This window comes from Python bivittatus, unplaced genomic scaffold (assembly GCF_059951505.1).
Source record: "Python bivittatus isolate LINGU-HERP-01145 unplaced genomic scaffold, Pbiv_v1 ctg000610_np1212, whole genome shotgun sequence".
NCBI lineage: Eukaryota > Metazoa > Chordata > Lepidosauria > Squamata > Pythonidae > Python > Python bivittatus.
The window spans coordinates 1,551,751-1,567,079 of NW_028277088.1; the positions used below are offsets into that span (position 1 = coordinate 1,551,751).

General features: G+C 43.2%; 1 protein-coding gene across 7 annotated transcripts in view; it reads left to right on the forward strand.

Annotated features, from left to right (window-relative positions):
- Nucleotides 1-15,329, forward strand: part of SETD2 (SET domain containing 2, histone lysine methyltransferase) — a 67,662-nt gene that overhangs the window by 31,753 nt on the left and 20,580 nt on the right. For 4 of the 7 annotated variants that reach the window (XR_015797829.1, XM_088150616.1, XM_088150617.1 and 1 more), the window contains 2 exons: nt 4,547-4,675; nt 6,033-6,680. Coding sequence is in view for 4 of the 7 variants with exons in the window: in XM_088150616.1 (XP_088006742.1) it covers nt 4,547-4,675; nt 6,033-6,680 (777 nt within the window). In the remaining 3 variants the exon portion in view is untranslated. Of the gene's footprint in view, nt 1-487; nt 2,405-4,546; nt 4,676-6,032; nt 6,681-9,457; nt 9,748-13,177; nt 13,378-15,329 lie in introns of those variants that run through there. The other 3 variants (XR_015797830.1, XR_456348.3, XM_088150619.1) reach the window with 3 other exon arrangements.

Here is a 15,329-nt window from a genome sequence, read left to right on the forward strand (position 1 = left end):
GCACCACTGAGAGCAAGTTCTTGGCTGGCTGAATGGGGGACTCCATAGTGGAGAAGAACGAAAAAGATGGGACTTCAAATTACTTCCAGTATTTTTTTAGAAAGCATTCAGGAATTTGTGATAGGGCAGAGCTCACTCCTAGAGCAGAGCCCCTGGATTGCAGGCCGAATTGTAGCAGCTGCCTGAGACTCTGGGTAGCCTTGGCAAGATTGGGCTAAATGCATCAGTGATCTTACCAGTGAGACAAAAAACTAAAACTCTACAGGCAGTCCTTGTTTAGTAACTACCTCAGATAGCGACTGGCCACAAATAGGATGGTAATAATAATATAGTTTTGCGACCAATATGTGCATTTACGATCTTTGCAGTGTCTGGCTCTCAGTCATGTGTTCGCCTTTACAGTTAGTTAGTACGGTATCGCGCATAACCCGCTCTTATTTTCACTTGCTTATTTATTTGTTTACGCGCATTTATACCCCATCCCAAGATGTCTTCAAAGAGAAAGAGCCCCAGCTCAGCTGAAGGAAGAAGCAAGAAGCAAAGGAAAGCCATCGATCTCAATTTGAAGATGAAGATCATCAAAGCGTATGACGCCGGGAAGAAGGTGAATATTATAGCGCGAGAAGAAGGCCTGGCCCATTCCACCATCTCCTGTATTTTGAAGGATAAGGAAAGGATCAGAGAGGCAATGAAAGGATCGCCAGGGACCAGAGCAGTGATAACAAGACAGCGAAAAGGCCTCATCCACGAAACGGAAAAACTCCTTATGCTTTGGATCGAAGATCAGATACAGAAGAGGATGCCGGTTGGCCTCCTCCTCATTCAGGCTAAGGCACGCAGCATTTTCCAAACGCTGAAGGAGCGAGCAGGTGAGGAGTGCACCGAAACGTTCACGGCCAGCCGTGGCTGGTTTATGCGGTTTCAGCGAAGATTCAACTATCACAGCGCGCACGCATCAGGTGAAGCTGCAGGTGTCGAAGAAGTTGCCCAACGTTTTCTGAATGAACTTGATGATATCATAGCAGAAGGGAACTATTTGCCTGGGCAGATATTCAATGTGGACGAAACCGGGCTATTCTGGAAAGCAATGCCAGCGTGGACATACATACACAGAGAGGCCCAAGCAATGCCTGGATATAAAGCCCTTCAGGACAGAGTAACCTTGCTGTTGGGCGGAAATGTCGCCGGATTCAAGCTGAAGCCCTTTCTGATCCACAAATCAGAGAATCCCTGCGCGTTCAAAAACATAGGCGAACACACGTTACCCATTTATTACCGATCCAATCGGAAGGCTTGGATGACACAAGTTCTCTTTGAGGATTGGTTTATGAATTGTTTCATACCCCAAGTAAAGGAATATTGCTTGCAGAACAGAATTCCTTTTAAAATTCTCCTGCTCCTCGACAACGCACCTGGACATCCCCCGCATCTCGACGACCTCCACCCAGATGTAAAGGTAGTTTATCTACCCCAAAACACCACCCCTTTCCTACAGCCTATGGACCAGGGAGCTGTTGCAACATTCAAGGCGTACTATTTACATGCAACGTTTGCCAAAGCTGTAGCTGCAGTGGAGGATAAGAGGGTGACGTTGCGTGAGTTTTGGAAAGACTACAATATCCTCCATTGCATCAAAAATATCGCAGCAGCATGGCAGGATGTCACTCTGAAATGCATGCAAGGGATTTGGAAAAAATGTTTAAAACGTTTTGCTGTTCTTGTAAATAATTTTGAAGGTTTTGACCAAAACGAAGATTTGGATGAAATAAATAAGAAAATTTTGACACTCACAAAATCCCTTGACTTGGAGGTTGATGCTGAACATGTGAAAAATTTGATAGCCTACACTGAGGGAGAGCTTTCAAATGAAGATTTAATTGAACTGAAGGAAGAATTGAAAGCACAAAGGGCAGAAGAGGAGGAAGAAAAAGAAGAAACTTTAGAAGTTGAGCCCAAAATGTTCAGTGTTAAAAGATTGGCTGGTGTTTTCTCAGAAGTTAACAAAATTTTATCAGAATTAGAAAGTATGGATCCAAATGTAGAACGTTTTAGAAAGGTTCATCGGGAAATCCACAAAATTCTAAAGTGTTATCATGAAATATATGAAGAAAAAAAGAAAAATACTGCACAAAGCAAACTTAGTGGGCTCTTTAAGACAGTTAGTCCTTCCTCCATTCTATTTCCCTCCCCATCCGCAAGACCCAGGCGATCTTCAGCCATCAACCAGCTATGCTAGTGTGTCCAACGTTTCTGAAAACAAGAACAAGACTAATCTTTTGAAGGATTTATATCTGATTAATTTGATGTTTACAGGTACTATCACTGTAAAATCTGATTTTGTACTCTTTTTTATTTTTATAATGCAATATTATTATGCCCAATTTTGTACTTACATAATAAACCAACTTTTCATACACTGAGTTTCCATTTAACCTTTTTGTTTCTATTTAGGCTACTTGTAAAAAAATAGGCATACAGTATTAAACCAAAGCTTTAAAAAATGTTCATACGTTTTAAATTGTCGTAATGACATGCGACGATTTAAAAGGTAATAAATTATCACAGTGTATTTTTTTAAAGGCAAAAATAATAATATGTGGTAGTCTTTCGGGTTCGAAGAAGACATGCTTTTGTGCAGTTCATCTGTGGACACGGAGGTGGCTTTGCAGTCCTGGTCTAGAAGCACAGAATTAAAGAGATCTTTGAAGTAGAATGTACAAAATGTTGTTAAAAATGTCCACTTCATGAAGGATAAAACAAATTGAGTATGGAAGTCTGAAGTAAAGTTGTAAGCACAGTCGTGGTCACACCTAGGTTCCTGCAATTTTCACTTAATGACCATTTCACTTATGAATTGCAGTTGCTAAACGAGGACTACCTGTATTTACATTGAACAGACCTCAGCCTTCATAGATCTCAGTGGAATTAAATATATATTTATATGTCAAGCCCAATCTACTCTTTTTTTTACTGGCCTTTTACACAATACATATGATGACGATGGGTTGCTTGCTTTACCAAACAGTTCTGTGTCATTTGCTAAATCACAATATTGCTTTGAAAACTTGGCCCTATTCAAAATTTTGTATAGTTTTCACTTTCTGAGACTCTAAAATGGTTCTGCACATTCCAGAGAAATTAAAGCTCTTCTGGCACAATGGAATTATTGACTGTAATGGCGAACACATGACAGAGAGATGCTGCAAAGGTTGAAAATGCGGGCATTGGTCGCAATGTTGTTTTGTCATCGGCCGTAACTACGAATGGTCTCTGCCCAAGGCAGTTGCTAAACGAGGACTACCTGTATTCTAATGACTGGATAATTAAATCTTTTTTCTTATGGGGTTCTAAATAAAATAAAGTCACTTGGTTGAGATGGGTGACTATAGAAATTAAAATAAATAAATAAAATATAAGAGTAAACTAATAAAAGAGCCTCGCACCATCATAGACTCCCTTTGCCTCCCTTGACAGTGCAGAGCTGAAGGGCATTCCGCCCCCCCCCCCCCCGCCACTAAACCTGATCCTTAAGGATGGAATTTCCCTCCAGCCAAGCAAATGCGCCACTGACTAACAGTCTCTATGTTGTGTCTGGTTTGAATCTCTTTTGACCTTCATCCAATCCATTGCCACATTCAAGAACTGATTTGGAACACTCGTTGGCTGGTTCATACAACACACTGAGTCTTAAACCTGGGCTAACAAATCATGGCTGCTGAGTTCACTTAATAAATAATGATGGTGTATGTGAAGAAGTGGTTGGTTGTCCACCAAACCCTGAACTGCTGACCACCCAAACCCTTTGCATTCAAGTTGCCTTACATCTTGCGTTAACCTGGATGTTGCCCCATCTAAATAAAGCATAGTGAGGTACCACTTGTCTATTGGTGGTATCTGATGGAACATCCCAAGATAACATCTCTTACTGCTTGATTATAAATGTTAAAAACGGCTTGATGCTCTGCAGTAGAATCCCAGGCAGAGTTTTAATCTCCATGTCTGGATTCTCCAGACGAAGTGGGAGTGGCTCCATTGCACTTTTCTCTAGGGAGTAACATAGACAGGATTTTGAGAGGACCGCCCTGCCCTGCCCTGCCCTGCCCTGCCCCTCTCTGAGAAGATCAGCCCACTAGGTGGCCACTATTGGTGAGAAATTTAGTCAGGAGATGCTGCCAAGTTGAAGTCTCACCAGATAATAACCCTCTTGCGTCATAATTGTTCTTCAAACAAAGAAGGCATTTATTACTTAAAAGACAACCCTTGTATTTTGGTGGTGGTGCTGCTTTTAATAGATGGATTGGGCCTTATAATATTAAATCTTACAGGGCTGATCCTCGTGATGTCAGTCCTTGCTTTTGTGCTGAGATTCCAAAGTCACATTCTCCCTTTCCTTTCCTTTCCTTTCCTTTCCTTTCCTTTCCTTTCCTTTCCTTTCCTTTCCTTTCCTTTCCTTTCCTTTCCTTTCCTTTCCTTTCCTTTCCTTTCCTTTCCTTTCCTTTCCTTTCCTTTCCTTTCCTTTCCTTTCCTCTTTTTTTTTAATTTAAAGAATACCCATTCCCAGGCCTGCTTGAAGTCCTTCTTGGAGTGCCACGGCCTGTCCCTTCTCTGGATTTGGATGGCCGAACTTGGGGACAGCAGAGGAAACACAGCCAACAGTTTGAAACTGCAGCTGGAGGTCCGTGACTGGGGTTGCGCATTACATCGGATGGGCAGGTGTTGAAATGAGCAAATGGACTGAAGAGACCAAAGGCTGCTTTATGACTTCTCTCTGTCAGACTCGTGCATTCCCCGCAGCTTTCAGAGAGAAGGTTTCCTCAGCTCATCCACGATTTCATATCTCCATTTTCAGCGTTGCTTCTAGTTGTGACATCTGAGCATCGTTGTCTTTGCTAATGATTATGCTGGTTATTAGCAAAGCAGTTGGTAAACAACATTCTTGGGGGGGGGAACTTTGCAGAATCAGTTGTGCAAATAAAATGCCAGTAGCTGTCATTCCCAGTACATTTCTAATGCACCCCCATGGCTATACTGTACATTCATTTGAAAGTGGGAAAAGGGTTTGATTTGACCTGTAAACAGCATAAAGCTGAGAATTAATTTCAGATGAGAGGCCTTCATCTAATCTGTTTATGTATGTTCCATTATTCAGTGTTTTACTGTACAAGATACGTTTCCTGATTTCCAACTACATCTAAACTTAGATAGGAATAACTGGCCTTACAGCGGATTACTTCCAGATCCTGATTTTGAGAATTGGGAAGAAACTACAGGATTGCACACTGCCTTCTCTCCTCCCTTGTTTGCTGTGACATTCAGCATTAGCATATCCCCCAGACATTGCCTTACAGTTGAGAACCGGAGCTGCAGTTCCGGGCCAGTGTGATGGTGACGCCATGCGTGCGCGCAAGTGCGAGGCCTTGTGGTCGCTTTGTCCATGTTTTGACTTCATATTCTAGAGCAGTGTTCTTCAGCCTTGGCAGCTTTAAAATGTGTGGACTTCAATTCCCAGAATTCCCCAGCTAGCATGCTTTAAGAAGTGTGGACTTGAATTCCCAGAATTCTCCAGCCAGCATGGCTGGCTGGGGAATCCTGGAAGTTGAAGTCCACATGTCTTAAAGTTGCCAAGGTTGAAAAAGACTGCTGTAGAGAGTCAGTGTCTGTTAGTAGTGATGGAGTATTTGTTACTTCCAGTATTGGAACCTGTAGTTGTATAACTCCCAGCTGCCAGGGATTGTGAGCTGTGACACTGTTGCATTTCTGGACAGCTGGAAAGGAGAATCCCGAACTCATAGTACACGGCAGCTCCTCTTATGTTCTCATGCATGTTCTAACCAACCTTTGCTGATTCAGACAGCAATCTATAGTTGGTAGTCTGTAGGAAACATAGGAAGCATGTGACTTTCCAGTTCCAGTGTGAACTCCTACATTGGATGGCAAAAATCTAGAATGTCTTGCTCTCTTTAGGAAACTTAACTGTAACCAAAGTACTGGTTATTGAAAATTAACCACCACTACGTTGTGTTTTGTGATAGATTATAAAGACTTTGGAGCTTCTGCCTATTCCTAACAAAAACATGTTGGAGGAGAGCAAAGTGCTCCCGATAATCCAGCGCTGGGCCCGGACCAAGTCTGCCATTCCGCAGCTCAGCGAAGGGGATGGTTATTCCAGTGAGAACACATCTCGGGCTCATACGCCACTCAACACCCCCGACCCTTCCTCTAAGCCTGTCCTTGAGGGCGAGACAGACACTCCTAAGAAGGTTGCTTTTCGGAGGCTCAAAATCATAAGTGAAAACAGCATGGACAGTGCGCTCTCCGACACAGCCAGCGAGATTGAGTTGAAGGAGAACAAGGAAGACCTTGACCATCCAGACCATCTCCCACCAGAAGCAGTGGACGAGCAGCCACTAGAGCAAGAGTCCACCAAGGATGCCACTGCCGAGGTCCTGGTGGACACCAGCAAAGCCCACGCTGCTGAGCAGGAGGCGGAGCCTGAGGTGGAGGCAAAGGAGAGCCAGACCCCCAAACTGGAGGACTCTGTTGCTGCAGAAACCCCCTCTCAAGATGAAGAGGAAGGTGTGTCAGACGTGGAGAGCGAAAGAAGTCAAGAACAGACTGATAAGTTGGTGGATCTGAGTGACTTGGCCACCAAGCTCCTGGACTGCTGGAAAGACCTAAAAGTAAGTTGGATTCTCTGGAAAAGTTGCTGTTAGCATTCTCAGTTAAGGTTCTAAAACCTTTATGTGTTTCTTTGTGCTCACACATACAGGTTCCCATGTGGGAGAAAAAAAACCAGAATGGGATAAACTAAGTCATGTATGTGCTTTGCAGAGAAATGCTCAGAAACATCATGATCTCTGCTTCCCATTTCCATCCACATTATCTTTGCCGCGTGGCTTTCAGCCATGGAAGGCGTAAATTTTGCTCAACTGTAGAAAGGAAATGGAAGTCACGTCATCTACAAACAGGACTGAGTTTGGAGTCCTGCGTGGTACAATTTAAATTTGGGCAAACTGGAGTTTCAGTATGTTAATTTCAAACAAACTGGAAGTCCTTCCATTAGAAAACGGTTTTCTAATACAAAGTAGGCATGGGTTTTCCTGCTAATATGTGAATTTATTGGTCATGTGGTAAAATTGTCGTTCATTTGATATAAAACCCTGTCTCTTGCAAAGCATTCGATGAACGTTGCAAACCTGTTTTGCTTTTCCAAGCATGGCAAATAGCCTAGAAGTGCTCAGGGTCCCCAGGGGGGTTGTGATGTATTGCTACTGAATTGTTAGTAACTTAGCCCGGAAAAAAAACAGAAGCCTGGAAGGACTAAGATAGGGGAGCCCTTCCAGGAGAAGCGGAAGACACAGTGAGCCTGGATTGTCCCTTTTGCCCTTGACATTTCAGAAGATGCAAACATCTCCAGTCTCTGTCCCTTTCCTGCCTCAGCTTCTGTATAGGACAGCGGCAGAGACAAGGCCGTCTCCTCCAAGGCCTTTCCAAAAGTTGCCCTTGAATGGTAGAAAAATATTAATTGCATGGGACATAATCCTATGAGCTCCAATTAATTTAAATGAAAAAAAAAATCTGATTTAATTTTTGACCAATCCCCATCCTTTCCTTCCTCGGACCCTGCCTCTTTTTTGAAACGGGGCTTGCAGTTTCAGCTCTCCACTCAAGACCTAAGAAAGAGGTCTTCAGTCTGCTTCAGAAGAGAGTCCTAATGTGCCGCTTTCCAGTAAGGAGATGCAAGGGAGGCTCAGCATGTGATTTAAGGTGGAGGGATGCAAATTGAGAGAGATGCTGAACGGCCTCGGTGTCTGAATTCTTGACAATAATCTGCGTGTAATTTAGCGTTGACCCAGTTCTGAGGTTAGGCATAATTCCCCTGAGCTGGCGTCTGCAGATTTGCTCAGGTGGCCATTTTCAAGTGGAGAAAGAAGCTGAAAGACCTTGAGTGACCTCAAGCCCTCCCCTCCCTCTCCCCCAGTTAAAAGATTAATTTTGCATTTATCTATAAAAAGATTAGTAGAGAGCATAGTAGATATATTTTAAGTTAATATCGTTGGTTCTCAGAAGAATTTGAGTTGGATTTGCAGAGTGAGTATCCGGTGAGACCATTGATTCTGCCAGGGGAATGAAAAGAGTATTAACGAAGTGCGTAATTAATAACACAGCAAGCCAGGCCAACGAATGTCAGAATAAGAGTAAGACTGGGTGTCTTGCTCCCATCCTGCCTGGAGTGTGTACAGTGTGCATTGCACACTGCAGTGGCAACTTTGTGGTTGCTTGCAAGAGTGTTATTCTACCCAGTAGGTGAAGAGAGAAGACATCAGGTGCACTTCATCCTTTCCTATCCCTCGTTACATTTTTCTTTATGTATTTTTTGGTATGTTTACAATATTGGTATTCTGTATTCAGAGGTTCCCTGGACCTATTATCCAGTCTGGATTGAAATAGAATATATTGTGAGCCTGGTGCATGTTGCTTTCTATCATGGAAGAGCATTAATCAGACTCACTCTTGTGCATTAGGGAGAAAATATTTCTACAAGATTGTAGCTACAGGGGGTTGCGCCTTAGCTTCATCTCTGCATGTCTTATTCATTCCCCAGACTTTCTTGTCAGTCTGTGCCCCAGTGTCGGGCATTGAAGAGCAGAACTAAAATTAGGTCTGAACAAAACTTCTAAGAGCAGTTTAATTACATTGCAGGTTCAGAATTCACAAATTTAATCTTGGTGTGAGGTAAAGCATGGAAATATGTATATTTTGCTAAGCTCTTTTATTGTTTCTTTCCCTTTTGGGATACTTCTGGCTCTTGGCTCAAATCTTGGCTAGCTATGGAATCATTATCTATCAGAAGTTACTGTTTCAGATTTTAAAGCCCTTTTATTTACTATTTGATATCACATAGTAATATTCAGAAAGCCAGGATGGGGCTTTTAAGGGACTGACTTTGGGTATATGGATCTAATTAAATCTCTGATGCAGGTTCTCAGTGCAGTGGCATCCATGTATCTGAAATCACACCCTCTTATATTCCCATGTTTGGGGTTTACTAAAATCTGTCCTGTATATTCTCATGGCATTAAGAGTTAGCTGCTTCTGTCTGACCTTTTCAGGACGGTCACTTGACCATTGGAGCAAAAACTCTGTAACGAGTTCCAGGTTGGAAGCATTGCTGATAAATGGCATATTTTATCTTTTTGACCAGATGAAAAGGAAGAATATTGAGAAATGTCTCAGGGAAAGACCTGTAATCTGCTCACCCTGTTCAGTGACCAAAACTGGAAGAGAAAAGGTCAATATGGGTGGTTCTTAGAGTCTTCCAGTGGTGCGCTGGTCAACTGTGTCATACTTTGGAAGCACTGGGTGGGAGGGTGTGCCAAGCTTGTAACTTAAAGCTGTGTCCTTCCCAACCTCTAATGCTGACCCCCTTGTAGTAATTTCAACCATTTCCATCCAGCTTCTCAGGGCAGCAAGGAGCTTGTTAACATCCCCAGCTGACCATGAGTCTCCTTTTCTCAACTCCATTTCCAACTCCGTCCTGAAGAAAGGAGAGAACCTAGCGTGCGTACTGTGAAGAAAACAGGAAGATGGTTGGGAAGCTGGATGATGCATGAGAAATATTATAGGTCGAAAATGAAAGGACAGAGGTGGCTAACTCATTGATGCCGACGTAATTTTGGTGCGTCCATTGCCGGCAATGGATGTCGCTCTGGGAGAATCCCCCTATTCCTGGCGGGAGAGGATCGAGTGAGCTATTCCTTTTTTTATACATACACCTCTTCACACATCAAACAGCTACTCTGGCTTGGCGTTTCAAGGCCTTTCTGGTTGGAAGCCTTGAATCCAAGACAGGGTCGACCAGCCAAACACAATCCACTGGAACCTGCACAGCACACAGATCCAGCAGGGTACGTTTTCAGCATGGGTTTCTGCAACTGTTCCCCATCAGCTAAGGAAAGGATGCATGTGTCTCCCTGTGCTGAAAACGTACACCGTAGTGGAAGAGCCGTTCATCAGGGAATGGCTAGCAACCAGCATAACCTTGGTTTAGCTCACACAAAGACCTGGAACGTGGCTGTGGATGTAGGAGAAACAGGTAAGTGTTCCAGGAAAGACTGATGACATTAGCGCTGCCGAAAGCATCAGAGCATCTTTAAGGTAGGATGAGTAATGATTCCATTGCTGGCCACCTCTCCAAATTGGAACCAAAGAGCTGATAGCATGGTTTACCATAATGTTATCAGGGAGGGAAATTCTTCACTGCACCATGGATGGTCCTTTCAATCCAGCATGATGTCCAAGAGCCATTTTTCATCCATAAGTAAACAAGAGTATTTTCTTTGTTACCTAGCAGCTCTGCCACTAGAATTAAATCATGGATCTATTGAACATAACGTCTCCTTCAGGCTAGTTTCATACTATTTGCGTCTGAGGTTTTGGTGGAGGGGGTGCCTTCGAGTCAGCGTTGACTCCTGGCAACTGCCTGGACATGTCCCTGCAGTTTTCTTGGCAGGATTTCAGAAGTGATTTGCCATTGCCTCCTTCCTAAGGCTGAGAGAAGTGACTGGCCCAAGGTCACTCCCTTGGCTTTGTGTCTAAGGCGGGACTAGAACTCACAGCCTCCCAGTTTCTAGCCTGGGGCCTTAACCACTACACCAACCTGGCTCTCTTTGTGTCTGATAATTAATATATTTGCATTGATTCAGTCATCCATGGAGTTAATAAGAATGCATTAAGAAGTGGTTAGGGTCAAACTCCTGACTTTTACAATGTGTTTAGGAAGTGAAAAATCCTTTAGGACATTTGATGAAGTAGTTTACTTATCCTTTTTGCTGGGAACACAAATATGTCAACTTAGTCCTTTTCCTTGGATTAAGACTCCGGTTCCAATGGATCCATTATCTTAACAATCAAGTAATTAGAGATTAAAAATTAGAGATAATAGGTCTGAAAAATTCAACTTCTGGACAGTAGTAGACCCTCTTGTTCTTATCTATATCAACCCATATCTGTCTCTTAATTGGTTTCCCCTCTTGTGTGGTTCTTTACTCTGACTAGTAACCTTCAGTTTAGGGAAATAAATAGTATCTCTCTCCAATCTGTTAACTGTCCTCCATTCTGTGGTTGTGGTTAGGAAAAAGCTTTCAGGCTACATGGAGCCTGTAGCAGTTTTTGCCCACTTGGTGATTACCCATTTACCTTATATTTACCCCATATCAGTGTTTCTCAAACTTGTGAACTGTAAGACATGCAGACTTCAACTCCCAGAATTCCCCAGCCATGCTGGCTGGGGAATTCTGGGAGTTGAAGTCCACACATGTTAAAGTTGTTGAGATTGAGAAACACTGCCCTATATGAAAGTGAGGACACCATGGACTCTGAAGAGTCTAAACATTAAGGCCTCTTATTCCACAGTATAAGACCATATTTGAGTAAGCTGTGGCTGTTGAACGTAATATGCTAATTTTATATTCAAGCATATTTTTAATGTTTGATGTCAGGTAGTGGCTTTCCCTTTGTGTAACACTCAGCAGTGCTGGCACTGTAAAAATCTCTTATTCTATTCTTATTCTAAGAATCCCTTATTCTTACCCTTAGTAAGAGTCAGATGTGTAATCTTTCATATTTGGCTCCGGATCACAATGAAATTTCTCTGTAGCGTGCAGACATACGTTCTCACCTGTCACACAGATTAACATCTGTATTCTGCTGTTGGCAAAAAGCACACCCTCTTTCATTTTCTAGGCTTATTAGATGAGCAAACCTTTAGCATTTTTCTGCAGAATTCAAATGGAAGCTGATGTGGCTACATTTCCTTCAGTGTTAGGGTACAGGCGCTGTTAGCCCCAGAGCTGAAGTTGCAGGGGGGAAAGCCATAATTACTGTCTGATGCACTTTATTGATGGGGTAAAGGCTTAATATAGGGCCTGTTCTCGTGAGCTGTCTTCCCAGTGTCAAGGAATAGTCCAGGATGAAATGGAAAAGGGAATTGTTCCTTATTCCACATTTCTGTGGCTGAGCTGATCCCTGATTTCTGTTTCTCACGAAGCATTGTTGGCTAGGTTTCTGTTTAAATTTTTAAAAAAAGTAGTTTGTATAGTTCTTTCATACTAACATATACATTGTTTGTGCCAAAGTTTTCTAAAGTAATGCAGTGAGTTAAATAGATGGGTGCAGGAGGGGAGCAGATGGTACCCTTGAAAAACTCAGACACCGAGCACATTTGGTAGACCAAATCAGTATTTCTCAACCTTGGCGACTTTAAGATGCGTGGACTTCAACTCCCAGAATTCTGGGAGCTGAAGTCCGTGCATCTTAAAGTCGCCAAGGTTGAGAAACACTGAGCCAAATACAGAAATTCAAAACTTGACTTTATGCTATCAGCAGTCTAAAAAGCATACCTGTCCACGAGCGGAGCGTGTTGGTGTGTGACAGAGAAGATAAAGGGAGAGGCCTAGATAAGGAGGGGGTAGATGCAAAGGGGCAGGGTTTTTTTTTAGTTTTTTTAATCCCGTCTTTCTTATTTTTATGAATAACTCAAGGCAGCGAACATCACTCATACTCCTGCCTTCTCCTCTTTTCCCCACAACAACGACCCTGTGAGGTGAGTTGGGCTGAGAGAGAGGGACTGGCCCGAAGTCATCCAGCTGGTTTTTCCTGCCTACAGCGGGACTAGCAAAAAGGGCCGTTTGGGCTCTTTTTGCATCATCCATTTTGGAATGCCAAGAATTGGGGACGAATGCTTTGTCCTTGGTGCTCAGAAACAGCAGGAAGCATTTTTCTCTTTGGCTGCACAGCAACTTTTTTTTTCCTGGTATAGCCTTTCTTTTGAATTTCTTACATGCCTCAGATTTTTTCTTTTTTTCTTTTCTTTTCAGGCTTAATAAACTTTATTAAAAACCCTTCCATTCTGTCTGCATGGTGGGGAAGGAAAGTTATTTGGCCATCAGCAACCACAGAAGGAATGGATTATTTAGACCTCTGTACTTTTTTTCAGTTTCATGCAAATGCCATGATCTCAATGGGATCTCGGGAAACGGATTCAGATCTTCAAGCCTTGGTTTTGATTTGTAATAATTTTTAAACAGGCACCACAGACTTAAATACTAATAATATTTATTATTACTATTATTATTTGAGTTTTTCTTAATCCCGCCTTTTTTATATATAACTCAAGGCGTTCAACGTCCCTCGGACTCCTGCCTCCTCCTATTTTCCCCGCAACAACAATCCTGTGAGGCGGGTTGGGCTGAAAGAGGGACTGGCCCGAAGTCACCCAGCCGGTTTTCCTGCCTAAGGGGAGACTAAAAATCCTGGTCTCCAGGTTTCTAGGCCAGCAGCTTCACCCCTATGCCAAACTGGCTATCAATGCCTATGGTATGGAATATCTCTCTCTTTAGCTTTCTCTATAGAGATAGGCTTTATTTGTGTTAAATTGAAACTTCTGTGGCCAATAATAACATCCTTTTTCCTTTGCTTGCATCCCATATGGCCGTAGCGGCCCCTTATATGGAAGGATGGCTGGTTCTGCGTTTGCCTTCAGTGTTTACTTTATAACCTGAATGATGTTTCCCCCAATCTAGAATCCACTAAATGGGTCAGAATGAAGCTCTCGGAATACCCAGCCAGCCTGGGCCATCCTCAGGCTAGCTGGGAAAATGGAGAATTGTAATTCAACCCATTTTCATGGCAGCTGGTAGAGGGGGAGAGACAGGCTCATTTTTGCTTAGGGCCAATTTGTCTACACGGCTGGCTGGGGGATTCTGGGAGGTGAAGTCCACACCTCTTAAGCTGCCAAGGTTGAGAAACACTGCTTTATGTACTTGGCATGAAAGTGAGCACACCAAGGGTTAGGGTTGAGAAACACTGGACTAGTCTAGTGTGTTTATTAACTGCTGGACTGTATGGAGCAGCACAGTGTGGATATATTTGCACTTGTAGTACAAGCTGTTGCAGCTTGCACTTGAGGGCAGCAGCATAAATGCAGTTGTTGCCGTCACATTCCGCATGTCTATTGCCAGTCACAGCCCATCCTGCAGTTGGCACCCCTTGACTAGAATGGTAACACTTGCCAGGTTGCTAAAATTCTTGCTGGCAAGCAGCTTTCGATTTCTGGCGTTCAGAATGCTTTTGTGTGCTTGCTTCGCCCTGAAGTCAATGTCCTGATTTTGTCAGGGTCCAAAAGTTTATAACGTACAGCCGTTTAAGGGGTGCTACACACTCCATTTCAGCCAAATGGAGGAGGGAGAGGACCTTTAGGAGCGTTTGTGAGGCTGGGTGTCAGATCTCTGATTCCAAGACTCAGGATCAAGTAGAATAGCTAGGAGTAGGGGAAATGTCTTTGGATGGGCTGGGGTGCGCACTTCACTATGCATCGTGGTTCAAGAGATGGGCCCTGAGGTGTGGAGAAATGCAAGTAGTAGCCATGAATCAAAGCAGAAAATAGCCTGGTTCTGACTCCTCTCACAGAGACCTAGAGGGTGAGAGCAATTGGGAAATGCCAGGGTAAATATTCAGTCTTGGCTGCTCAATTTTGCAGTTGCTATCGGATGACCTTGGGGAAGGCCAACAGAAACAAAAGGCAGATGCAGCTTCTGGTATTATATAATATTGTATTGCAGTGTTTCCCAAGCCAGGGCAAATTATCCAAAATCGGGTAAAAGTGGTTTTTCTTTGGGTAACGACACATGAACCCATTACCCAATCCCAACAGGGACATTTAATTGACTTAAAGATTGCCACGTGTACTAGAATATACTCAAAAATCTCCCAACGTATTCCTATTAAGACAAAAATGGATAAAATTACCAATAGTAATTTGTTGAAATGACATAAAGATCATTCAGTGACAATGTTTTTATAATACAGGTAGTCCTTGAGTTATGACCATTCATTCAGCCACTGTTTGAATTTATGATGGTGCTGAAGGAAGGGACTTAACAACTGTTGCAGCACCCCTGCGGTCACATGAACAAATTTGGGCACTTGGCAGCCAGCTCACACTTAGAACGGGTTGCAATGTCCCGTGGTCATGTGATCGTCATTTGAAGCCTTCCCTGCTGGCTTCCTACAAGCAAAGTCAATGAGGAAGCCAGCAGGGGAACTTGCAAGTTGCTTGGGCAAGACTCTCCCACCCACCCCGGCCTTTCTTCGCTCGCTCGCTTGCATGCACCACGTCTTTTGCTCACTTGCACTGCATCCTTCTTCCCCCCTTCGTTCACATACACCACCCACCAGCACCTTCCTTCCCCCCTGAATTTGGGTAATGAAGGAAAACGTTTTTCTAAAGCACTGTTTTAGAGTATTTGCTAGTCAACTGACGGATCTCT